The sequence below is a fragment of the Narcine bancroftii genome, chromosome 1, assembly GCF_036971445.1.
Source record: "Narcine bancroftii isolate sNarBan1 chromosome 1, sNarBan1.hap1, whole genome shotgun sequence".
Taxonomy (NCBI): domain Eukaryota; kingdom Metazoa; phylum Chordata; class Chondrichthyes; order Torpediniformes; family Narcinidae; genus Narcine; species Narcine bancroftii.
Window position 1 is genome coordinate 292,033,619 of NC_091469.1, and position 27,030 is coordinate 292,060,648.

The 27,030-nt window shown below is 43.1% G+C and overlaps 2 protein-coding genes across 19 annotated transcripts in view; one reads left to right on the top strand and one right to left on the bottom strand.

Moving 5' to 3' along the window:
* Window positions 1–4,010: 4,010 nt before the first annotated feature.
* Window positions 4,011–25,837, top strand: LOC138746251 (ciliary microtubule associated protein 1A-like). Its single transcript, XM_069904361.1, has 7 exons — window positions 4,011–4,115; window positions 5,163–5,320; window positions 12,207–12,410; window positions 12,983–13,084; window positions 16,224–16,345; window positions 21,245–21,385; window positions 24,045–25,837. Exons 2-7 carry the CDS (start codon window positions 5,212–5,214, stop codon window positions 24,132–24,134), a joined length of 768 nt encoding a protein of 255 aa, XP_069760462.1. The 5' UTR covers window positions 4,011–4,115; window positions 5,163–5,211; the 3' UTR covers window positions 24,135–25,837.
* Window positions 25,630–27,030, bottom strand: part of bet1l (Bet1 golgi vesicular membrane trafficking protein-like) — a 42,942-nt gene continuing 41,541 nt past the window's right edge. For all 18 annotated transcript variants that reach the window (XM_069904474.1, XM_069904479.1, XM_069904399.1 and 15 more), the window contains one exon: window positions 25,630–26,368. In XM_069904474.1, the coding sequence (XP_069760575.1) occupies window positions 26,201–26,368 (168 nt within the window). In that variant the 3' untranslated portion in view covers window positions 25,630–26,200. The remainder of the gene's footprint in view (window positions 26,369–27,030) is intronic.

Genomic DNA, 27,030 nt, shown 5'->3' on the forward strand with positions numbered 1-27,030 from the left:
TGAATGTGTGATTAATAGGACTAAGCAAAGGTATTATGAATGGGGAGAGAAAGCACATAAGGTACTGGCGTGGCAATTAAAGAAAGAACAGGTTTCGAGGACTATTAATGCTGTTAGACAGAATTCCCTTATTACTTATAAACCTCGCAAGATTAATGATGAATTTTACTCATTTTATAAAAAATTATATACATCCGAAGGAAAACAAGAAACTGGATCGATTGATTTTTTTTATCACAGTTGAATTTACCGATATTAGAGGATGCAGATATACAGGAGTTAGAAGAACCATTTAGTGATTCGGAAATTAAAATGGCTATACTGGAAGTGCCGAACGGTAAATCGCCTGGCGATGATGGATTTTGGTTGAATTTTATAAATTATTTTATGATATATCTACAGTGTTTGGGGATGTATTAAGTCAAGTTGGAGAACATTATGAATTACCTGAGTCTTGTTCTAGTGCTTTAATTACAGTAATTCCAGGAAAAGATAGAGTTCCTTTGAAGGTATCTTCAAATAGACCAATTTCGTTGTTAAATGTAGATTATAAAATAATAGCTAAAATATTAGCGAATAGATTGGCTAAATTTTTACCTAAGTTGATTCATATGGATCAAACAGGTATAAAGAATAGGTATGCTTCAGATAACATTTTGCACCTGACTAGTTTGATTAATAGATTTCGACAATCTTCAGATCATCCGATGGTGATATCTCTAGAAGCTGAAAAGGCATTTGATAGAGTTGAATGGAACTTTTTGTTTAAAGTTTTGGAGAAATTCAAGTTTGGTCCTTTTTTTAATTGGTTGGATTTGGGCTCTATATCGTAAACCGGTAGCTAGAGTATTGATGAATGGTTTGATTTCGGAACCCTTTAAGCTATCTCGATCAACTCGTCAAGGTTGTCCTTTATCACCGGCTTTGTTTGCGTTAGTGATTGAACCTTTAGCACAATTGATAAGACAAAATACTAAGATACAAGGTATGAAAGTTTTAGATGAGGAGTATAAAATTAATTTATTTGCTGATGATGTATTGGTGTATTTAATAAATCCAGGTCAGTCATTTTTGCACTTGAAGGAGTGTTTAATACAATATGGATGTCTTTCTGGATATAAAGTTAATTGGGAAAAAAGTGAAATATTACCCGTAAGTGAAGGAGATTATTCAGTTTATAAGAATATTATTAATTTGAAATGGACTGATCGAATTAAATATTTGGGTATAATTTTGAATGTTAATGATCAATCTTTATATAAATTAAATTATGTTCCGTTAATGAAAAAAATTAAAACTGATTTGATCAAATGGAAAGATTTACCTATTAATTTAATGGGTAGGATAAATACAATTAAGATGAATATCTTTCCGCGTATAGAATATTTGTTTCAATCTATTCCATATTTATTTGATAATATTTTTTTTCGAGATTTAAATAAAATGGTTAGGGAGTTTTTATGGAGAGGTAAATTTTCGAGAGTGGCTTTGAATAAACTAACTTGGAAATATGAGTTAGGGGGATTATGTTTACCACATTTTCAAAATTATTATGAAGCAGCCCAACTTAAATTTTTTAGTTCATTGATGGATTTGGTACGGCCTCCGAGTTGGGCCAAAATTGAGATGGCAAATATTTCTGAATTTGAAATACATCAATTTTTGTTTAGATGGAATATAAATTTGTTACAACAATATAATGTACCTATATTATAAAATTTAATGAAGTTATGGATAAAAAAAAATAAAATGACAGGCTCTAGGGGTAAATTATCGGCTTTGACTCCGTTGTATAATAATCAACTTATTCCTTTTTCAAAACATAATCGAAGTTTATTGTATTGGAGATTTAAAGGTGCGAAAAATTTGGGAGATTGTTTTAAAGAGGGTAAATTTTAATCTTTTAATCAGATGAGGGAAGGTTTTGGTATTGATAAGAATTCTTTGTTTCTATATTATCAAATTTGATCTTTGGTAAGATGTATGTTTGGTAGAGATATGATTTTACCTGAAATGACTAAATTTGAGACTTTTCTTATGAAGGTACCAGAGAAGGGTTATATTTCATCTGTGTGTCAAATATTACAGGATGGTATGGATAAAAAGGGTTGGGATAGATCTAAAAGTAAATGGGAAGCGGATACTGGTTTTATTTTTTCCGAAGATGATTGGTTAGATATTTGTTATAATAGTGTAACTAGATTGATAAATGCCCGTTATGCAATGATTAACTATAATTTTTTACATCAATTATATTTAACACCTGAAAAATTTAAAAAGTATGGTTTTCATGAATCAGACTTGTGTTTTAGATGTGGTGATACGGTTGGAACTTTTTTTTTCATGCCGTTTGGTCATGTATACATATACAATCTTTTTGGAAGAAAATTCAATCATTTTTAGAATATCTGTATAAGATTAAAATAGTTTTAGATCCAACAGTATTTTTATTGGGTAGTTTGCAACCTTTGAAAGGCATGGGATTAGATAAGTTTCAGCTTGCTTTTGTATATTTAGCTTTATCCATAGCGAAAAAATGTATTTCTAGTACGTGGAAAGATATAAATATGATTGATATTAATAGATGGCATAATGAGATGAAATATTGTTTAATAATGGAAAAAAATTACGTATGTTTTGCGTGATAATTATAATTTTTTTATTAATATGTGGTCGTTATATTCAGAATATTTACATTTCAATTTACATTGATTAGATCTTAATATGTATATTTAATTTTTCTTTAATATTTTTTCTTTTTCTTTATGGCTCTCCTTTGGAGAGTTGGCTGAAGGGGGGGTTCTTTTCTTTCCTCTTTTCATATATATATATATATATATATATATATAAAAATAACGTTCATGTTTATGGTTAATTGTTGTATATGTCATATTATTTGTTTTTTGAATGAATAAATAAAGTTTAAAAAAAAAGAACATTACAGCATAGTACTGGCTCTTTGGGTTTTGATGTTGTGCCAACCCATATAGTCCTTAAAAAAGCGCTAAACCCTCCCTACCTCATAACCCTTTATTTTTCTTCCATCCATATGCCTCTCTAAGAGTCTCTTAAATGCCCTAATATTCGGCCTCCACCACCATCCTTGGCAAGGCATTCCAGGCACCCACAACTCTCTGTGTAAAAAAAACTTACCCCTAATGTCTCTGTTCAATTTCCTCCCTTCACTTTGTATATGTCCTCTGGTGTTTGCTATTCCTGCCCTGGGAAACAGGTTCCACCCTATCAATGCCTCTCATAATCTTGTCGAATTCTATCAAGTCTCCTTTCATTCTTCTTTGCTCCAAAGAGAAAAGTCCCAGCTCTGCCAACCTTGCCTCATAAGGCATATTTTCCAATCCTGGTAAATCTCCTCTGCACCCTCTCCATTGCTTCCACATCCTTCCCATAATGAGATGACCAGAACTAAACACAATACTCTAAGTGTGCTCTTACCAGAGATCCACCACCTAAAAAATTAGCACTGTACCCTTATTCTTAAATCTTATCAACATGTGCAGCAACCTTGAGGGATGTATGGATTTGCACCCCAAGGTCCCTCTGTTCATCCACACTCTTAAGTATCCAACCATTAACCCTGTACTCAGCCTTCTGGTCTGATCTTCCAAAATGTACTGCATGGTCTATAACAGGGTCAATATGAACTAGATGGACCAAACGGCCTGTTTCCCTCCTGTCAAACTTCATGACGTTGATGCCTCTGGGATGAGGGAGACTCGATTTCTCAATTTCTAGAGCCAATTTAGAGTGGCTCCAGGATCTGGCGCTAATCCAGAGTAGCTCCGAGGACCGGCGCGGATCCGGAGTAACTGTTGGAGACCGTCGCGGGTCCGGAGTAACTGTCGGGACCGGCGCGGATCCGGAGTAGCTCAGTCTCGGGACGGAGGTGGATCCAAACCCCTTCGTGCCCACGACCTTCGTTCCGGACCAGGGCGGAGCTCAGTGCACATTGTGTACAGTCTCCATGGGGATGCCGGACACTTGGTGCGAGAGTTCGCGGCGACGGCAGCAGTCCGGTGTCGGCTGCGTGCTGCCCCGCCACCCTTGCCCATCCTTCCCGGCTCCTTCCCAAGCTCTGCCCGTCCGTTCATCTCCAGGTGCGTCCTGTCTGTGTATACGGTATTCTGTGTCTTGTGGGTCCTGTGTTTTGTGGATACCGCGGGTCGATAATTTTTTGCGGATGCTTAGTGCTAATTCTGTACGTATGGATCCTGTGTTTTGAGGGCACTGTGTATTGTGCATAGATCTTGTGTGAGGATCTTGGTTTTTTTTGGGGTTGCTTGCTGTGTTTTGTAGGTCCAGTGTTTCGCATATCCTGTGTATTGCAGGTCATATGTGTGGATCCTGTATTTTGTAGGTGCTGTGTTTTGCTGGTCCCATGTTTTGAAGACCAAGTTTTGTGGATTCTGTGCTTTGTGGGTCTTGTGTTTTGCAGGTCATGCACTTTGCAGATCCTGTACCTCAGGGATCCAGTTTTTTGGGGTTTGTGGGTCCTGTTTTGCAAGGCCTATGGTGTTTCATGGATCCTGTGTCTTGCAGGTCCTGTGTGTGGATCCTGAGTGCAGGTCTTGTGTTTTACGGGACTTGTGTTTTGCAGATCCTATGCATGTCCAGTGTTTTGCGGGTCCTGTGTGCGGGTCTGTATTTTGCAGGTCCTGTATATGACCAGTGTTTTGTGGGTTCTGTGTATGGGTCTGTGTTTTGCAGCTTTGTATTTTGTGAGTCCTGTGTTTTGCACAATCTCAGGGTTGGCGGCAGAACGAATGTTAGAGGTGGGAACAATCCAGTGCTCGAGAACTTGCTCAGCGAGTGGTGGTGGGGTGTTGGGGAAGGGTGCTGTTGACTGAAAATGTGCCAACGAGGGGGGGGGGGGGTGGGGGCACAGAGTGTGTTGTCGGATACGTAGGACCTACTTGTGCCAATGGACACAGCCAGGGAAGATGGAGAGTCAATCTGGATGCTAGTGATGCTTGACGCACGCTAGTGATGCAGCTGGGTGAGGGGCTGACAGCATGTGATGGCTGCGAGTGGGGGGGGCACAGCACCTCGTTAGGGGGTCCATGCCCACGAATGCCCCCCTTGGCGCCGACCCTGCGAGTTCTGTGTATTTTAGTCTTTTTTTTTGTGGGTCCTGTGTTTTGCAGGTCCTGTGTACGAGCCCTGTTCGTGGTGCAGCCTCTCCACATCGCAGCCATGAGCTCCGGGACATGGGTTGGACCCTGGCGACCCCACCGACCCAGAGGACCTATCGCAGCATATTACAGCAGTCCCGGGCCCAAGTACGGGCTTCCCGGCTCCATGGGTACGTGGTACCTTCACAGCAAGAAGCTTTCATGCATTGACCCCGCAGCGTGGGCTGGCGACTCGAGGGTCAGCTGCACACTGGCCAGACGGAGAACAGCCTGGAGCAGCCCTGGGGGTGAATTGTGCTGTCCATCTTGGTTCAGCAGCTATGATCGAGGGGAGTAAAATAGTCACACAGCACAGAAACAGGCATCTCAGCCCAACACATCCCTGCCAGCCAAAACCCCTATATTTGGTCCCTTCACTCAAAACCTTTCCCATTCATGTACCTTAGGAATGTTTCTTAAAAACTAATTGTACCAGTGTCTACCACTTCCTCTAGCAGCTCTTCCATTTGCTCACAACCTGCCTGTCTTGTCCTCTCTCACCTTGACAGAAAGGGCTGTGACCATTCACCTGATCGATGCTTCTGGTGATTTTATAAACCTCTGTAAAGTAATCCCTCAGCCACCTATGTTCCAGGGAGAAAAGTATCAGCCTCTCCTTATAACACAAGCCCTCCACTCCCACATCGTCATGGTGAATCTTCTCTGTGCCCTTCCTGAGGCAGGCACAGAATTGTGTTAAGGAGATCCAGACACATCTGGGGAGGGTTGCAGATGTAGGTGGGTGACTAGGCCATTGCTGGGACAGTGCTAAGTCACGGGGAGCAAGTACAATACTGTTGGGGGGGGGGGGAGGGGGGTGTCCCTCTTTGCACTGTTTCCTGCTGTGAAGGGATTGTGTTGTTGCTATGGCATCAGCTTAGCTTCTGATTGTGTTGTGGCTCCGTACAGTGGGGCAGTGCTCAGTGTTAGTCACGGGGAGAAACACGATAGGATGGAGACGCTGTGATTGTAGTAAAAACATTGAAATGCTGGAGGAACTCTTGGTCTTTTCAGCTTCTGTAGGAGACAAAGATATATTGCCAACTTTTTGGGTTTGAGCCCTTCTTCAAGAGAAAAAAAATCAGAAAGGCAGAAGCAGGATATATCAGACTCAGAATTCAAACAATGGAGGAGGAATCCAGACCAATAAAAGGTGTCAATTGGATGTGATAAGGGACTAGGTAGAATTTATCATGTCTGTGCGAAAGGAGACAGGGACCGGAGAGATGGGGGAAAGCAAAGAGGTGGGGGTGGGGAATGGTTCAACGAAAGCCAGAGAAGTCAATATTAATGCTCTCTGGTTGGAGGGTGCCCAGTCAAAAGATTAGGTGTTGTTCCTCCAATTTTAGGGTGATCTCACTCTGGCAATACATGAGACCATGACCCGTTATATCAGCAAGGAAATGGGATGGAGATTGAAAAGGGTGGCCACTGGGAGAGCCACGCTATAATGGTGGACAGAGTCGAGGTGCTCAACAAAGCGATCTCCCAGTCTGCGCCCAGACTCTACGATGTTGAGGAGACCACAGCAGGAGAACCAGATGACCCCTGAAGATTGACAAGTGAAATGTTGGTTCACTTGGTAGGACTCTTTTAGGCCCCGAATGGTACTGGGAGAGGAAATGTGGGCACAAGAGGAGCATCTCCTGCGATTACAGAGGTAGGTCCCAAGGGGATGATTAGTGGGGAGGGAGGAGTGGACAAGGGAGTCATGGAAGGAGCGAACCCTGCAGAAGGCAGAGAGGGGAGAAGAGGGGAATATGTGTCTAGTGGTGTGATCAAGTAGTGGGTGGTAGAAATGGCGGAGGAGTATGTGTTGGATGCGGAGGCTGGTGGGGCGGTAGGTAAGGACAAGAGGAATCCTGAGAACCAGTGGTTCTCAATCTTTTTATTTCCATCCACATACTATCTTAAGAAATCCCTTACTAACCACAGAGCACTGTCCTATGGGATAGGATATGGTTAGAAAAGGGTTACTTAAGATGGTTTGTGAGTGTAAAAAAAAGATGAGAACCACTGGCCTAAATCCATCCATATACCCAGGGACATTGTAACTGTCCCTGCACCATTTCCTGTAGCAGCTTGTTCTACACACCCATCACCCTCTGTGTGAAGAAGGTGACCCTTGGGTCCCTTTAAACCCCCCCCTCCACCAACCTTAAATCTATGCTCTCTACCATGGGAAAAAGACCATGACCATTCATTTTTTCCACACATCAGGATTCCACTTAATACCACCCTGCCTAAAGCTGGTGGCCCGAACTGCACAAAGTATTCCATGTATGATCTCTCCAACATTTTGATTAGTTGTACCATGATGCCCTTGCTCCTGTAATCATTGCCCTGATCGATGAAGGCAAACACCTTCTCCTCACCCTTTGTCTTAAGAAGAAAAGCTTATGAGAGGCTTAAGAAGATTGGAACTGATAGGGCTCTAGAGAATTACAAGATTGCCAGCATAAACCTTAAGAAAGGACTTGGGAGTGTTAGAAGGCACCACAAGATCATGAGAGGCATAGATAAGGTGGACAGCCAACACCTTTTACCCAGGGCAGGAATAGCAAACACCAGAAGACACCTGTATAAAGTGAAAGGAGGAAAGTTTAGGGGAGACCTCAGGGGTAAATTTTAAACATAGTGAGAGTTGTGGGTGCCTGGAATGCATTGCTGGGGATGGTGGAGGCTGGAACAATAGGGGCATTTAAGAGACTCTCAGATAGGCACATTGATGGAAGAAACATAGAGGGTTATGAGGTAGGGAGGGTTTAGTACTTTTTGGTAATTTATATGAGTTGGCACAACATCATGGGCCAAAGGGGCTGTACTGGGCTGTGCTGTGTTTGTTCCAAGAGACCATGAGATTTTGATGAGCAAGATTATGGAAAAGTCCAAGGGATTCTACAAGAGCACGAAGAACAAGAAACTCTTGAGAATGGACCTTGGCAATAATAAAGATGACTTAAAGCAGACTGAAACACTCGAGCATGTTGACATTAAGAGGATGTGTTGGAGCTTTTGAAAACAATTAAGTTAGATAAGTCATCAGGACCAGACTAGATTTACCCAAGGCTACTGAGAGGCGAAGGAGGAGATTGCTGAGCCACTGGCAATGATCTTCACATCATCATTGAGGACAGGGACTAGAGATGATCCAGAAATTATAGACCAGTAAGTCTTACATCAGTGGTGGGGAAGCTATTGGAGAAGATCCTGAGAGACAAGATTTATAAGCATTTAGAGAAACATTATCTGGTTAGGGATAGTCGGAATGGCTTCATCAGAGGAAGGTCATGTCCCACGAGCCTGATTGAATTATTTGAGGATGTAACTAAGCACCTTGATGAAGATAGAGCAGTGGATGTAATGGATTTGGTATCAGTAAGGCATTTGATAAGATTCCCCATGCAAGGCTCATTCAGAAAGTACGGAGGCATGGAATCCAAGGGGGCCTTGCTTTTTGGATATAGAATCTGCTTGCCCAAAGAAGATAGAGGGTGGTTGTAGATGGTTTGTATTCTGCATGGAGGTCAGTGACTAGTGGTGTTCTGCAGGGATCTGTTCTGGGATCCCTCCTCTTTATGATTTTTATAAATGACCTGGATGAGGAAGTGAAAGAGTGTGTTAATAAGTTTGCGGATGACACAGAGATGCTGTGGATTGTCTGGAGGGTTACCGGAGGATTTCAGAGGGACATTGGTGGGAATGCAGAGCTGGTCTGAAAAGTGGCTGATAGAATTTAACCCAGAAAAGTGTCAAGTGATACATTTTGATTGGGAACATTTGAAGGGAGAATACAATGTTAATGGGAGGACTCTGAGCAGTGCAGATGAACTGAGAGACCCTGGGGTCTGTATCTGTAGGACACACAAAGCTGCTGCATAGGTTGATAGAGCTGTTAAAAAGGCAGATGGTCTTTTGTCTTTCATTAACCGTGGGATTGAGTTCAAGAGCCGTGAGGTAATATTGACCTCGGTTAGACCCCACTTGGAATATTGTGTTCAGTTCTGGTCACCTCACGACAGGAAGGATGTGGATGCTGCAGAGAGGATGTAGAGGAGATTTACGAGGATGTGGCCTGGATTGGAGAGCAGGTCTCATGAGGTTAGGTTGTGTGAACTTGGTCTTTTCTCCTTGTAGGAACAGAGAATGAGGGGGTGACCTGATAGAGGAATGCAAGATGATGAGAGGCATTGACCATTTGAATGGCCAGAAGTATCTTCCCCGGGGCTGATATAGTGAACACGAGGAGGCGTCATTTTAAGGTGCCTGGAAATTACATGGGGGATGTTAAGAGGTAGGTTTTTCACACAGAGAGTGGTGGGTGCATGGAATGTGCTCCCAGCAACAGTAGGATCCGTTCATAGACTGTTAGATAGGTACATGGAGCTGAGAAAAATGGAGGGCTATGCAGTGGGGACATTCTAGGCAGTTTGTTAGAGTAGGTTATTAGGTTGGCACAACAATGTGGGCCGAAGGGCCTGCACTTGCTGTAGATTTCTAAATGTTTCCAAACATTACCCCCTCTGTGTGCCAACTTCTTCAAAAAATTTTCTTAAGTATATAAAATATTTATAAAATTCCCCCCTCCCACAAATACAAAAATATAACTTCATACACTATCAGAGCTCTCATTTTTCATAATTATTTTTCGGGGATATCACATCGTTACACCCCTATTTAATCCAAGTACGGTTGCCATATCTTAATGAATGAGTCATATTTATTCTTGAAGTTACAAATAATTTTCTCCATGGGCATACAACTATGTAACTCTGCAGCCCATCAAGCAAAAAGGAGGGGAGTCAGATTTCCAAGTGATTGCTGTTCACTTTTTGGCCACAGACAGAGCTACTTTAACAAAGCAAATATGAAATTTAGTCAGCTAATGTCCATAAGGTTGCCCAGAAAGTAGAGCTCTGTGTCACATGGGAAAGTCACTCCTATTTCTCTTGTTAATGTTTTAGCAATATCCTGCCAAAATGCTCTTACCTTTGCACACAACCAGGTAGAATGTAAAAAGGTTCCAATTTCAGTGCAATACCTGAAGCACATTTCAGATTTTGATTTGTGTAGTTTTTCTGATATAATTGATATAGAAAACTGCATTGAACCAGTCCATATCTCGCATTAAATGTTGATGTCATACTATCCAAACACCAATCAGATCAACACCCCTCTGGTATTATAATACCCAGGTCCAATTCCCACCTCTCCTTCAACCTTTGTAGGCCCAGCCTAGCACTTTTGCCTAGGAGAACAAAACATATACTGGTTATAAATTTAGGTGCATTTCCCAGCCGAAGCATCCCCTCCACTTTATGACTGGAGGGCAGGACCATTGTGGGACCCTATCTTTCTCGCAAGAAGGAAATTGAAGGAAACAGTGGAAGCTTCCATTCAACAAATCATATTTCTGTTTTAATTGTATAAAGGATATAAGTAGCCCTTCCTCGTAACAATCTTCAATATGCCTAATTCCTTTCTCATACTAAATATTTAGAAGTTTATTGTATAAAGGACATAAGTAGCCCTTCCTCGTAACAATCTTCAATATGCCTAATTCCTTTCTCATACCAAATATTTAGAAGTTTATTACCCAAGGTCATGGGTACAATGGTGCTTTTGGTGATATCCCCACTTTTTCCCAATACATTCATTAATCTCATGCCAAATTTTAATCATATGTATTAAAATGGTTTTTTTTTTGTTATTTTGACATTCCATTTGTATATAAAATCCTTCACTGCCCCCTCCCTCACTGTATGCAACCCTATTTGGGTCCATGAGGGAGAGCTCTCCTCTTCAAAAAAGGATGAAAGGAACCTCGCCTGTGCTGCTAGATAATATTTTTAAAAATCCAGCAATCTTAATCCCCCCAATTTATATTCCCTCACCAGTTTCTCCATGGAGATCCTAGGCACTTTATTATTCCAAAGAAATGGTCTTATATGACCATTGAGACTCTTACAAAAATTACAAGGCAAAAGAATAGGCAATGACTGGAAGAGAGACTGCAGTCTCGGCATCATTTTCATTTTCACAACTAAATAGGCAAATTCTTCCATCTCTCTCTCTCTCTCTCTCTTTTCCAGGGTCACACCATTTACCATGCAGGTCCTGATCTGGTTTGACTTAACAAAATGCAACATCTCTTGCACTCATCTGAATTAAATACTGTCTGCCGATTGTTGGCCCACTGACTCAGTCGATAAACTTAGACAACCTGGCTCACTATCCACACCACCACCAGTTATGATGCCGTGTTCAGTTACTAATCACACTGTTAACACTGACATCCAGATCATTACAGCATCGATCCCTGTGACACATCACTGGTCACAGTCTCCATTCTCAGTAACACCCCTCCGCCACTACCCTCTGCTTCCCACCAGCAAACCAATCCTTTATCCAACTGGATTCATGCAATCTGACCTTCCAGGCCAGTCTACTGTGTACAACCTTACCAAATGCCTTGCTAAAGTCCATGTAGTCAACGTTCTTTGCACCATCCTCAGTAGTCCTGAGCATGACTGCTTCAAAAAACTCTTATCAAAACGATTTCCCTCCCACAAAGCCAAATATCAGTCAATATTGAATCACAAATGCAGATTACAATTATGTAATAAGGGAAGAAGGAAGATTTGATTTCTCTGACAGATGTGGCCTTGGTGGTTCGAGTAGCTTCCAACTGACAGGAGTTGTGCAAGACAAATGGGATCACTGAAGAAGTCAAAAAGGTTGGCATGCACACATTGGGCTGAAGGGCCAGGTTGTGTGCTAAACCACTCCAGCACTGAATTTCCACATCCTCTGCAACCCGTCATATTGCTCTGTATTCCCACCTCCCATCCCACCTCCACCTCCTCTCCCACCTCCCCTCCCCCTCCTAATTCCCTTCCCATCCCCTCCTTCCCTACTGTACCTATCCCACAGCCAACTCACTGCTACTTGGACTCCTCTTGCCTACCTGACTGATGAGGCTGTAACCTCTACCTTGCCCCCCCACCACCACCCCAGGTTACGAGCAGCACGATACAACCAAATTCCGTTCTCCAGCGTACAGCTTCGGCGTTCCCCATGCCCGTCTGACGGTGGACAGCTCCCCCGGGCCTGCCTATCTCATCCAGTCCCATCTGACCAGGAGGGGCAGGGACAGGGCTCCCGCCTACTCTCTCTACAGCCGCCCGAAGGTGATCAGCTCATTCCAGACCCCAGGACCAGGTAATGGGACAGGGGAATCAGGCTGGGCTAATTCCACAAATGCTCACCTTCAATCACGGTATCCCAACACCGAACCCAAACACGGTATCCCAACACCGAACCCAAACACGGTATCCCAACACTGAACCCAAACACGGTATCCCAACACTGAACCCAAACACGGTATCCCAACACTGAACCCAAACAGGGTCTCCCAACACTGAAACCAAACACGGTCTCCCAGCACTGAACCCAAACACGGTATCCCAGCACTGAACCCAAACACGGTATCCCAGCACTGAACCCAAACACGGTACCCAAAATTGTACCCCAATGCAACCCAAACACAGCACCTAGCACAACCCAAAATTGTACCCCAATGCAACCTAAACACGTAGCCAAACACAACCCAAACACTGTACCCCATGCTGAACTCAACCATACTATACACCATCTCCCATTTTACCATCTCTTCCCCACTTACCCCTCACACATGGATCCGCCTCTGTCTGCTGCCCTCACCGCCCATCTTGGCCTTGTAATTCTGGACTGGTGCTGGGGCTCCTCACCCATTCTGTGTGATGCATGTACAGGTACCTATGCCCCAGAGAACTCTGGAAGATCAGCATTCACAGCTGCCCCTGCATTCTCCATTGCTGGAAGGACTAAGGGCCTCAGGACGGACCAGTCACCAGGTGAGCATCTCTGCCACTGCCCTAGCCTCCTACCATGGAATTAGATCGTGCTCACCTGATCTTACCCTCTACTTTCCTACCTGTTGACCTCAGTCACTGAGTCCCATCCACATTGAGTCCATGCCTAAAGACTCTCACTCACCTTTGCCTCCAATGGAACACTTATTCTGTGCTTATTCCAATCAGAGCATTAGAATCAGGAGGCCACTCAGCCTTGCGGACTGTCCGCCTTTCTTCAAGCTGATGGCTGATCCCCCGTCCCAATATTTCTCATGTCTCTATATCTATCAAGCTGTCTTCTGACTGAATTCAACGATCAAGATTCCACAGATTTCTAGGCAAGTGGTTCACTCTCTGAGTGAAGAAGCAAGACTGAGAGAGACCTAATCCGACAGCCAGCAGTCATGGAAACGGTCCTCCCCGCAACTGGCTGCTCAGGTCAGGAATGATTTTGTGAAACCTCCACCCCCTGGAAATTCTGATAAATTTAGTCTTGTCAACACAGTCTCTCCAGTGAGCAACCCTCCACCCCTCTGTACCAAGCTGAGGTAAGGAAGCAGAACCTGTGCTCAGAACTCCAGGTGCACATGTAATCCCAAGAGCCTCTTTAACCGTAAGACACAGGGGCAGAAATTCGTCATTCAGCCCATCACATCTGCCCCGCCATTTAATCATGAGTCTACCCATTTTCCTATTCAATGTCCAGCCTTCTCCCCAACACATTTAATGTCCTGGCTAATCAATAACCTATCAATCTCTGCCTTAAATCCACCCAATGACTTGGCCTCCATAACTGCTTATGTCTTCCTACATGTGCATTCAATAGGTTAGTATCCTCTCAGCACCTGCCTTATCAAGCAAGGAAACAGGCCCTTCAGCCTAACTTGATGATGCTGACCAGGGTGCCTACCTGGGCTAATCCCATTTGCCTGTTTTTGGCCCATCTTCCTCTAAACTTTTCCTATCCATGTAACTGCCAAGTCTCTTAAACATATATTTCCCCTTATCACTTCCTCTGGCAGCTCATTCTATATACCAACCATCTCCTGTGTGCCTCAGATCTTGAAATATTTTCTCTCTCATCTTAATCATATAGTTTTACACTCCCCTCTCCTTGGAAAAACAGTGACTATCCTATACCCTCTATAAGTCTATGAATCTTTGTATGATCACCCTTCAGCCTGTGTTTCAGTGAGAATAATCCCAGTTTATCCACTGGTAATCTTACCCTTAAACATTTCCTTCCATCCTGGTGAATCTCTTCTGCATTCCCTCTGTTGCTTCTACATCCTTTCTCTCATGGGGGTGGACAGAACTGCATACAATATCCCGGCTTATTGTGGGGGGGGGGGTCTTTGTCAAAAGCCCCACTGTACTCAATGTAAACCATATCTACTACTGTCTTCTCAGTTACTTCCTCAAAAAATTCAATGATAGACATGGTCTACGTGGCCCGAGGCTTTGGACAATGTTGGACATGGTGGTATTGTCCAGGTCAGATCACATGGAATCCAGGGTAAACTGGCCTGTTGGGTCCAGAATTACTCAACAGTAGGAGTGCAGTGGTGAAGGGTTGTTACTCAGATTGGGCCTGAGACCAGCGGTGTGCTGCAGGGTCCAGTGTTGATTGCCAATTGTATCAACAATTTGGAAAGCAGTACAATTCCAATGTTTAGTAACTTTACAGGTCACACCAAAATTAGTGATAATATTGGACAGTGAGGAGGGATTTGGAAGTTTACAAAAGGATCTACCGGATATGCACGTGTAAAAAATTGATTCCCCACCACCCCCTCCTATTTTTGGCCCTGGCTGCCTGCTCTCCGAGTTCCCAATGCCCTGACCGTCTCAGCATTCTCCAATCAAACAGCATCAATATTGACCTCCATTTTCCATTAACCCTCTCCCCAAGTCTCTCTCTGTCCTTCACTGTCTCTCTTCCTCCAGCTCCCCAGTCCTTTCCCATCCCTTCTCCAATTCTACCCATTTTAGCCCTCTGCCCTCTCCCCCTTCACCTCTCAGCTCTTTCTTCCACCTCCCACCTGTATCCATCCATCACCTGTCAGCCTGTGCTCCTCCCCCTGCCCCACCTTTATTCAGGAGTCTTGTCTGATTTTCAGCATTCCCGATGAAGGGCTCAGGATGTCAACAGCCCTTTATTTTCCATGGAAGCTGAATGACCTGCTGACTTTCTCCAGCACTTTTGCATACTGCTCTAGACCCCAGCACCTGCAGATTTATTCCTCACCTCTCTAGTCAGTCCTTGCCTTCTAACTGACATAAATCCCAGCCATTGGAACGTCAGGAGTTCCGCACTGATGTAACCTCTGGCTTCTAGCATTATAGTCTTTCTGAATATGGGAACAACATCAGTAGAGATGTAGAGTTTGGTTTGGACAAGGTTGGAATCTATGGTGATAGGATTTATCAGAATTTATTGTCATGAACATGTCACAAAATTTAATGTTTTGCCACAGCATCACAGGGCAAACATTTATATAAACCACCTTACAACAATAAATAAAAATAGTGCAAGAAAGTAAGGCAGTGTCTGATTATTCAGGAATCTGATGGCAGCGGGGAAGAAGCTGTCCTAGTACTGCTGAGTGTTCATCTTCAGGCTCCTGTATCACCTCCTTGATAGTAGTAGAGTGAAAAGGGCATGGTGGGGATCCTTGAGGATAGAGGCTAGTTTCTTAAGATACCACCTCTTGTAGATGACCCTGATGGAGTGAAGACTGGTGCCCGTGATGTCACAGGTGAGTTAACAACCCTCTGGAGTTTAAAGTTGTTTCTTCCTTTTCCACTGTGGCAATGGTGGTTTTGAAATATTTATTGACTATATCCTCACGTCTGTTTATTATCTGCAGGACTTCAGGAGCAAACACATACTTCTGCTTCTCTCCCATTCCATGTTTCTGTATATTCCTTCCAAGTCTTTGTTCACATTCAATCCCAGTGTTAGGTTTGTCGAATTCTCCCAATCTCTCACTTCCACATCCTGGAATTGAAAGTCGGAAAGGCAACAGGCTGATTTCTAGGATCTGAGGAATATGCTTTGCATTTTATATCCACAGAGTTTCTTTCAAACTTTGGTTGATTCTGAGGGTGATACCATAACTCTCGTGTCTCATTCCAGGCCCTGCTGCCTACCTCCTGCCTTCCATACTGGGTCCAAATATTGTCACCAAATCTTCTTCTGCCAATTTCTCCCTCAGCGGACGGAGTAAAACTGGCAGCTTCCACGAAGACTTCCAGAAGGTAACATCTCCCTCAGCTGGGTGCCATCTGGGAGTGGAGTGAATGTTACTGATCAGCAGCTCACTGGATTCAGAGATATGAGTTCATAACCCATCAATCTCATGGCTGCAAAATTTAATGTTCACTGAGGCCTTTCTGAAGATTTTTGGTGTCCTTCAGAGGCATCCTTATCACTCAGACGGTGGTCTGTCGAGGGAACTGTGGAAGTGAGTGCAATTACAGCATTCACAAGGTATTTGGACAGAGATGTGAACAGGAGGATCTGAGAAGGCTACGGACCAAATGCAGGCAAATGGTACCAGCCCAGAATGCCAATGGTCAGCACGGGAGAGATGGCCTGAAGTATCTGTCCCATGCTGCGTGACTCCATTTGATTATGAGTGGTGACATTCTCCAGCCCACCCTGAATGGCCTCAGCATAGGGCTGCAGGATGAATAGCGACAGCGCCCACATAAGGCCATAAGAAATAGAAGCAGCAGCAGGCCATTTGGCCCATCAAGTTTGCCCCACCATTCCATCATGAGCTGATCCATTTTCAGCCCCACACCTCTCCCTTCTCCCCATAACCTTTGATACCTTGACTATTCAGGTACCTATCAATCTCTGCCTTAAATACACCCAACAACCTGGCCTCCACAGATGCCTGTGGTAGCAAATTCCAGCAGAGGTTCACCACTCAGCTAAAGAAATTCCTCCACATCTCTGTTTTAAATGGACCCCCTTCAATCCTGTTGTACCCTCTTGTCCTAGACTTCCCTACCATGGGAAAAAAACTTTGCCATATCTACTCTATTCAGGCCTTTCAATATTCAAAATGCTTCCACAAGCCCCCCCAACCCCACAAATCTTCCAAACTTCAAGGAATACAGTCCAAGAGCAATCAAATGTTCCTCACATGCATTTCCCTTCATTCCAAGAATCATTCTTGTGAATCTTCTCTGAACCCTCTCCAATGCCAGCACATCCTTTCTTAAATAAGGACCCCAAAACCGTACCCTGTACTCCAAGTGAGGCCTGACCAGTGCCTTATAAAGCCGTAACGTCACATGGGGACACTGAGACTGGAACTGAAAGTCACTTTTGTGGCATGAATGTTACTTTGTCTCTTCTCAGCCCACACAGACATGGGCTTCTATATTTGCTGAGGATTATCTGAACACCATGTAACCATCACAACACTCCCTTATGATGGGGGAAACAGATAAAACTGGTTGGGAACAGGGCCTGCCCTAAAGATCTCTAGCAGTGATGTCCTAGCCCAGGCCACATGACTTCTAACCACCTTCCTCTGCAGGAGATGAAGAACATCTCACTTTTGATATGGTTTTACCAGGGCTGTTTTATGCCACACTTGGTTGTCAAGTTTGTCATCTGATTGCACAAGTACAACCCGACAAAACAGTGTTCTCTGGTCCTCAGTGCAAAACATGGACTCACAACAAAACATAACACACATACAGACAAACAATACATATGTAGGACAAACACACAAATAAATATAAGTCTAGTACACGAGTCTCAGATGGTTAGTGTGAACAGTTCCTTTGGTCATTCAGCATTCTCACTGCCCATGGGAAGAAGCTGCTCCTCAACCTGGTGGTGCTGGCTCTGATACTCCTTGTATCAACTTCTCTGACAGGAGCTGAAAGATGCTGTGTGCAGGGTGGAAGGGGTCCTCAATGATTTTGTGTGTCCTCTTCAATGATCCCAGGAGATCATGTTCTTTTTGTTGTATCTTCCCTTATTGCTAATTCTTTTTCTGTACTTGCTGTTTCCCTTTCCAGCTGTTCTATTTCCCGATTGTAGTCCTTCTTCATCTTAGTTACATAACTTATTAACTGCCCTCTGATGAATGCTTTCATTGCATCCCATAGTATAAATTTATCTTTCACTGATTCTGTAATTATTTCAAAGTACATTTTAATTTGTTGCTCAATTAATTCTCTAAAATCCTGTCTTTTAAGTAGCATGGAGTTTAATCTCCATCTATACGTTCTCAGTGGGATATCCTCCAGCTCTATTGCTAATAACGGGTGAGTGATCCGATAACAATCTAGTTTTATATTCCGTTTTCCTAACTCTCCCTTGGATGTGGGCTGACAACAGGAGCAGGTCTATCCTTGAGTATGTTTTATGTCTACCCGAATAATATGAGTATTCCTTCTCCTTTGGGTGTTGTCTCCTCCATATATCCAAAAGTTGCATTTCCTGCATCGATTTAACCATAAATTTGGTTACTTTGTTCTTTTTGCTAGTTTTTTTTCCAGTTTTATTCATCTTTGAGTCCAAATTAAGATTAAAGTCCCCTCCTGTCAGTATAATCTTCAAAAAGATATTTTGCATAAATTTTTGATCCTCTTCATTAGGTGCATATACATTGAGCAAATTCCAAAATTCTGAATATATCTGACACTTTATCATTACTTACCTCCCTGCTGGATCTATTATTTCCTCCTCTATTTTGATTGGCACATTTTTGATTAATATAGCTACACCTCTGGCTTTTGTATTATATGATGCTGCCGTTACGTGTCCTACCCAGTCTCTCTTTAATTTGTTATGTTCCACTTCAGTTAGATGTGTTTCCTGCACAAATGCTATATCTATTTTTTCTCTCTTCAGTAAATTTAACAGCCTCTTCCTTTTGATTTGGTTATGTATTCCGTTAATATTTATAGTCATATAGTTCAACATGGCCATTTCATACTTTGTTTACCTCTCATTTCCGCTTCCTCAACACCTCCTTTCCTCCTTATCCCTTTCTGTTTTCTTTCTTTGAACACATTGTAACAACACTTCTAAAACATAAAATATTTCCACTATTCCCACATCCAAAATTCCCTTAACCCCAAATGTACCCCCCTCTCTGAGTTGCTCCTTGTCCCTTGCCGGGCAACCACAACTCCCCTCTCCATTTGGATTGCGAACCTGCTCGCAAGTGTCAACTGATTTTGCAGTGACTGTTATTCTCTCCCACCCAGCCCCCTCCAGAAAACTTTTATCTTTACATACAACAAAGCTCACCCTCTTAATTTCCCCCCTTACTCCCCTTCTTAGTTCTTTCTTATACATTATTTTTCTTCTTTATATGAAGTTTGTCATCATTCTTGTTCTTGTTACATCTCTTCATCTCTCTGTTTGTTTTGCAGGTGTTCTGCAAATTCTCGTGCTTTCTCCGGATCCGAGAACAGTCTGCTTTGCTGCCCCAGGATAACCATTTTAAGCACCGCTGGATATCTTAACATAAATTTATAGCCTTTCTTCCATAGGATCAATTTTGCTGCGTTAAACTCCTTCCTCTTCTTCAGCTCAAAACTTATGTCTGGGTAGAAATTTTTTTTTTTGACCTTTGTATTCCAGTGGCTTTTTGTCTTCTCTCATTTTTTTTCATTGCCTTCTCCAATATATTTTCCCTTGTCATATATCTCAGGAATTTTACTAGAATGGATCTTGGTTTTTGTTGTGGCTGTGATTTTGGGGCTAATGTTCTGTGTCCCCTTTCTATTTCCATTCCTTCCTGTATTTCTGGCATTTCTAGGACCTTGGAGATCCATTCTTTTATAAATTCTTTCATATCTTTGCCTTCTTCATCTTCCTTAAGGCCCACTATCTTTATATTGTTTCTCCTACTATAGTTTTCCATTATTTTCATCTTCTGAGCTAACACCTCTTGTGTCTCTTTAACTTTTTTTTATCAGATTCTTCCATATTCCTTTTTAAGTCGTCCACTTCCATTTCTACGGCCGTTTCTCGTTCTTCCACCTTGTCTACTCTTTTCCCTATTTCTGTCATGACCAACTCTAATCTACTCACTTTTTCTTCTGTACCTTTTATTCTTCTTTTTATTTCATTAAATTCTCATGTCTGCCATTCTTTTACTGCTTCCATATATTCTTCAAAAAATTTTCTATGTACAGTCCATTCCCTTTATCTTCTATTTCTCTGTGCAGAGCTTGATGTTCTCCCTCCTCTTCCCCTGTGTCCGCTCCAGGACCTCTGTCCTCTACCTCTCTTCCCTGTATCTGTGTCTCTTCTGACTTTCTTGTTGGGCTGTTTGTCTCAGTTTGTTGGTTTTTTTTCATGGTGTCTTGATGTTGGTCCTCTTCCTCTGGGCTGGTCATCTGCTGTGTCTTTGATTTCCTTTTTTCATTCTCCTCCCTCCCGTTCCCGTTATTTTCTATATCTTCCCCCTGGGAGCCCTGCTGTCGGGTCTTTCTCAGATGTTAAAGCTGTGGAGTTCCACTCCACAGCTGGTCCCACCTCCCATCGGTGTTGTCTTTGTTGTGCGCATCTGTTTGGTTCCATGAGCTATCTTTGTAGTTCTGCGTTCGGTGGGTCGCGACCCTGCGGGGTTTCCACTGACCTCAGGGAGTGGGCTCCTCTTTCCACGGCAGGTCCCTGCTTCTTCGTACAGGTAAGGTCTTCACCTTTCTCTTCTGATGTCTTTCCTTCTTCTTTTCTTCCTGTTGCTTTTGGCTTTTCTTTATTTGGTGCCATTTCCTCCACACCTTTATTTTTTATTTGTTGTGGTTTGTGTGTCTGTGGCTTTGCTTTTTCTTTACTTTTTTCCTTTTTTTCTGGAGAGGGCTGGTATTTTCCTACCGGCCACTACTCCATCACATAATTCCTCCGGAGAACATGTTGATGGTGGTGGTGGGGGTGGAGGGAGAATCCTGCCACTCTAATGGTTCTGTGGATTGACCACTGATCCATTTCTATGCAACAACGATACCACACTGTGATGCAGCCAGCCAGGACGATGATGCCATACCATGTAGGTTGTGTTGGATGGGAGTTGTGAGGGTTAGAGTGGGGTTTGAATGGTGGAAACCCTGGTAGGTTGTGGGGATGGGTGGGTGCCAGCACCTTCTCAAATCACCCTTTGTTCCTTCATGCAGACTCCAGGGCCAGGAGCATACAGAGTCACCGACACCAATGTATACAAACAGAAATCCCCGCAATTCAGTCTGATTGGTCGGAACCAGCTGCCTGGTGATTCAACGAGGAAACCTGGACCGGGGAGTCACAGTCCAGAGAAGGTAATGGGAAGCTGACCTGCCATTGGAGTTGTCACTTGCACCAGTTCTTTGCTGCTCATAACCTGGGTTGCACAAGGCATAATTCACCTCTAACCTCACTCACTGCTCCTCACTAACACTGATTTCCTCGGTCCAACATCTTAATATTAACATAAGGACATAAGAATTAAAAGCGGGAATAGACTATCGTCAGTTGTGCCTTCTCCAGCTACATGTCTTTCCCCCATAACTCTTAGTTCTCCTACTATCCAAAAATCTATTGAACTGTGCTTAAATATATTTAATGACGCAGCCTCTACAGCTTCCCTAAGTAGAGAATTCCACAATTCACTACTCTCTGGTAAAAGCAGCTCCTCCTTATGTTCCTCTGAAACTCAAGACAATGTCCCCTAGTTCTAGTCACATCTAACAGTGGAAACAACTTTACATAGAACCAGAGAACATTACAGCACAGAAACAGGCCCTTTGGCCCTTAAAGTCTGCACCAAACTATTATTCTGCCACGTCCCACTGACCTGCACCCAGTCCATATCCCTTCATACCCCTCCCATCCATGTACCTGTCCAAATTTTTCTTAAATATGAAAATTGAGCCTACATTCACCACTTCAGCTGGCAGCTTGTTCCATACTCTCACCCCTCTTATGGTTGAGCCTATAGGAAACTAGAAATTGTCAAAAGAGGTGCAGGGCATCAGACGTTATAGGTGGACTTTATTCCCTGCAGCAAGGGAGAATGAAGGGTGATTTGATAGAGGTATTTAAAATTATGAAGGGGATAGACTAAAGTACGTAGGTAGGCTTTTTCCACTGAAGGTAGGTGATGAAAGAGAAAAGTTTGGGGGAACCTTTTCACATAGAGAGTGGTGGGAGTGTGGAATGAGCTGACAGCTGAAATGGTGAATGTGGACTCAATTTTAATATTTAAGAAGAATTTGGACAGATACATGGATGGGAGAGGTATGGAGGGCTATGGTTGGGGTGCAGATCAGTGGATTAGAAGGGTCGAAGGAGCCCGTTTCTATGCTGTAGTGTTCTATGGACTAGGTCAAGATGGGGGGAGATTATTGTGGACAGCAGTCTGAATGATGTCATGACCAGGACACATGTGGTTCTTGAGGAGGAGGTGAACACACACATTGAGATGGATTTCTTCAGGAAATGAGTCAATGACTATTTGGTGATGGGGCATGGTCTACAAGGAGGTACCTGGTAGTGTCAGAGAGCTGGTGCTCAATCTCAGTTTATCAAACCACAAGCCAAACAAGTGGTTTTGAGCCTTGGCTTTTTGATCTTAGGTTTCAGATGCAGATCATGAGGGATGCTGGGGTAAACACAACCAGAAATATTAAATTTCGACAAGAGACATCAGAGTATGTGCTGCAGGCACAGCCGCCTTCCCTGGAAATGTTTAAAAACACTTCCATTTCTCTCTCTTTCAATCTTTTTATTATTAACATTTCATAATATACACAGCATAAGGAGAGTAGAAATAACACAATTAAAATGTGATGTCCAAGTTTATATAGTGTATCATGTATACATTCCAAAGAGTGAAAATGTGACATATTAGAAATAATTCTCCTAACAAAGAAAACAGAGATAAAGAAATATATTATTATATATGAAAATAAAAACTAATCTTCTAATAAAATATATATAACAAAATAAATTATATTAAAAAAAAACAACTGAGCGGCCTTCCACTTCTCATGTGGCATGGGTAGAATGGTTGGGGTTGTGATATGAACATTCACTCTGCAGTCCAGTCTCTGTGACTCCATCAGAAGGATTAAACACTTACTCAGACAGTTAGCCTGGTGACCAGTTGGGCTGGTGCAGATTTTACTGGCAACTGGGTGGCCAGGGGACTGGATGGCCATGCAACCAGTTGGCCAGGGGACCGGATAGCCTGGCAACCAGTTGGCCAGGATAACCAATTGTTATGGCGACCAGTTGGGCTAGTGTCTGGTTTCTGTCCTGCTAATACCTAATAATAACGACTGGTCTCTGTCCTGCTAATACCTAATAATGGCGGCATGGTTGGCATAGCAGTGAGTGTAATGCTGTTACAGGACCAGCGATTGGGACCAGACTGGAGTTCACTGTTTGTAAGGAATTTGTACATTTTCCCCGTGTCTGCGTGGGTTTTCTCCGGATGCTCGTTTCCTCCCATTGTTCAAAACATACCAGGGTGGGTATAGGTTAATGGGGTGTAAATTGGACGGCATGGACTCATGGGCCAAAAAGTACTTTATGTCTAAATTTAGAATTTAAATTTAAAAAATTTACCTTGTTATAGACCAGCCTTACAACTGTTTTAAGAGAATTAGGACCACACTGGTTTTACACTGAGGATATATTTGTGGAAAAAGGTGTTTTTTCATCTATTTAACTTTCTTATTGGTCAGACTTAATTGAATGAAGTGGTGAGTGCAAGATCAATTTTCGCATTTAAGAAGTTGGTCAGGTACATGGATGGGAGGGTTATGGAGGGCTATGGTCTGGGTGCAGATCAGTGAGACAAAGCAGAATAATACTTAAGCTCAGACTAGAAGGGCCAAAAGGCCTGATTTCTGGCTGTAATGCTTCATGGTTCTAAGTAGGATAAGCTTACTGTAATGCCTGAAGTTGATCACACTCCCCTCTGTCCTCACACAGGTTTTCATCAACCGCAGCGTCGCTCCCGCATTTTCCTTTGGCATCAAGCACTCAGAGTACGTGACACCAATCATTGTCGATGCAGTATAACCGCTTGTTCACAGTGGAGGCAATGCTTTATTTTCAGCCTGGCTCTATTACTTGGAAATGTTCAAAATAGTTTTATGAACTTGCTGCATACTTCACCGCTGAGAAACCTGGGCACATGACAAGGCAGCCCCAGATTTCCTGCATAGAATGACTCCCTGTCCACCTCATGGCCTTCATTCTGAATGATGATTTTAGTTGGGTGTCTTGCTGTGGATGAATATGGTTAGAGCAATAAAACAAACCCCACCCCCAAAAGTTAAAGCAACAAGAGTGAAATAAAATAGAAATTGGCAATTAATTTTCACCTCGATCTTAAAACATCAATATTTTGTATTGATTACTTTTGTGTTTACTAAGCCTTAATCTCAAAATATTCACTGAATTCAATGATTGAGGTTAATTCTCAACCAAGAGTCACTTCAGGACAAAGTTCAGTGATTGGACAGGGTCTGTACCCATCCCCAAGCGGAGCTGGGACAGAGTATGTACCCATCCTCACAGGGAGCTAGGATGAGAGTCAATACCTGACCCAACAAGGAGCTGGGCTAGGGTGTCTAAAGAGTGGATATAGAAAGGGTGTTTCCCATGGTGGGAGGGTCTAGGACAAGAGGGCGCAACTTCAGGATTGAAGGAAGTCCACTTAGAACAGAGATACAAAGGAATTTCTTCAGGCAGAGGGTGGTGAATCTGTGGGATTTGTTGCCACAGGCAGTTGTGGAGGCCAGATCGTTGGGTGTATTTAAGGCAGAGATTGACAGGTTCTTGATTAGCTAGGGCATCGAAGGTTATGAGAAGGCTGGATATTGGAGCTGAGTGGGTGACTAGATCATCTCATGATTAAATAGCAGGCCAGACTTGATGGGCTGAATCACCTATTTTTCTTCCTATGTCTTTTGGTCTAAATGGTGGTGGGCTGGGGATCCAGATGTTCTAGGGATCCACGCGTGCCAATTAACATGAGACAACTCAGTTACGAAAGTACATCACCAATTGGGAAAGCAAACCCTGAGCTTCACTGCAAGAATGCTGTGATGTGCAAGAGTTTGGTCAGACTTGGGAGTACCATACACAGTTTAGGTCTCTGAACTAGAAGAGGGGATTCCTTGGACTCAGTGAAGTACACTGAGCTCTCTACACTGATTTCTGGCAACACAGGCCTGTGAAGGAATACTGAGTTACTGACCAATGGAAGAATGGGACATGTAAGAGACTGAGGGGAATTGACTGGGCAGAGAGGTTATCCCTGTATGAAGTCTATATCCAAGGACACTCACCTAAGAGTAAAGGATTAATCATTTGGGACTAAGTGAAGGTGAAATTTCTTTACGCATGGGTTGTAAATCTTGGGAGCTCTCTGCTTTGAGAACTGGGATGGCAATCAGGGAACTGGAGAAAGTGAACATCAGGGAGAACATGAACAATGCCTAGCGTCAGCGGAGACCTTACTGAGTGACAGAGCTGGGTCATGAAGGAGAACTGCAATAAAAGGTAACAATTGTTGAGACCATTCACATTTATTCAGTGGAAACACTGAAAATACACTAACTGAATTCAATTGTGACTTCGCTATGGGAGGTGTCAACAAACTTTGGAAAAGATGTTCTTTAACACAGAATTATTATTAAATCAGGAAATTGGTGTTGGCAAATGATCTCCAAGAATACACAAAAAAATAAATGAAACACTAATATGATGATTATAAAGGTGCTGTTTTGCTCAGAGTTTTTCTTCCAATTGGGATTCAGGAGCTCCATTTTACCCTGTGATTTAGTTCTGTGGGTACATTGGAGTTCAAACACAGGCCAGTCTTTGGACTGAAGATTTTAACTGGTCCATTTACTGCACTGTAGACGGGTGGGGGCGGGGGGGGGGGGGGGTGTAGAGTGCAGGTATGGTAGTATAAAGAATCACATTCCCTCACCAGAATCAAAGTACACCTTCCTGATTCCCAGGCTGATCGAGGGACAGATCTCTTCCTGGTGAAACCCCTGAGGTAAAGGAGGGTGCAGTCCATCTTCTCAGCAGTATCAATCAGTTCCGTGTCATGTTGTGTGAGAGTAACCCTTTCATGTCTGCATCCTGGTAACGAGGAGGTACAAGATGAAAAAGAGGATCACCAGGCCGACAGATGTGTAGCATAACAGCTTCTTATTGTCTCTGCCTGACCTAACCATCGTGGAAAACCGCTTCACGCTTCCCGTCAAAAGGCCAGTGGCACTTAAGAAATCAGAGTCCTGAACAAAAAAAACACAGAATAAATCATGACTAAATTGAAGCAATACTTCTGTGTCATGATTGTTGATAACACAAAGCAAGGTAGGAGGCAGCAAATGTTAGAAAAAAATAGAGAAATTCCAATGAAGCAAAAGTACTCACCTTTCAACATAAGGAAAATGGTGGGATGATAATGATTAGGGACTTAGTAATAATTGGTGGAGAGGCATTGGGGTGTCACTGGGCACAGGACACGCAGGATATTTCCATGGTTTCTGTAGCTGCTGAGTTGAGTTTAGATGCCGTACAGGTTGTTGATGGTGGGGACACGGTGCCAGTGACTGTGAAGGAGAGGCAGTTAGACTCTCTATCAGAGGTAGTCACTGTGGTAGAGATGTTACTGAGTGACTCCTCATTCACCCAGGCCTGAACGTTATCCATCATTCACCAGATCTGTAAAATGACCCATCATTCACCCAGACCTGAACACTGTCCCATCATTCACCCAGACCTGAACACTGTCCCATCATTCACCCAGACCTGAACACTGTCCCATCATTCACCCAGACCTGAACACTGTCCCATCATTCACCCAGACCTGAACACTGTCCCATCATTCACCCAGACCTGAACACTGTCCCATCATTCACCCAGACCTGAACACTGTCCCATCATTCACCCA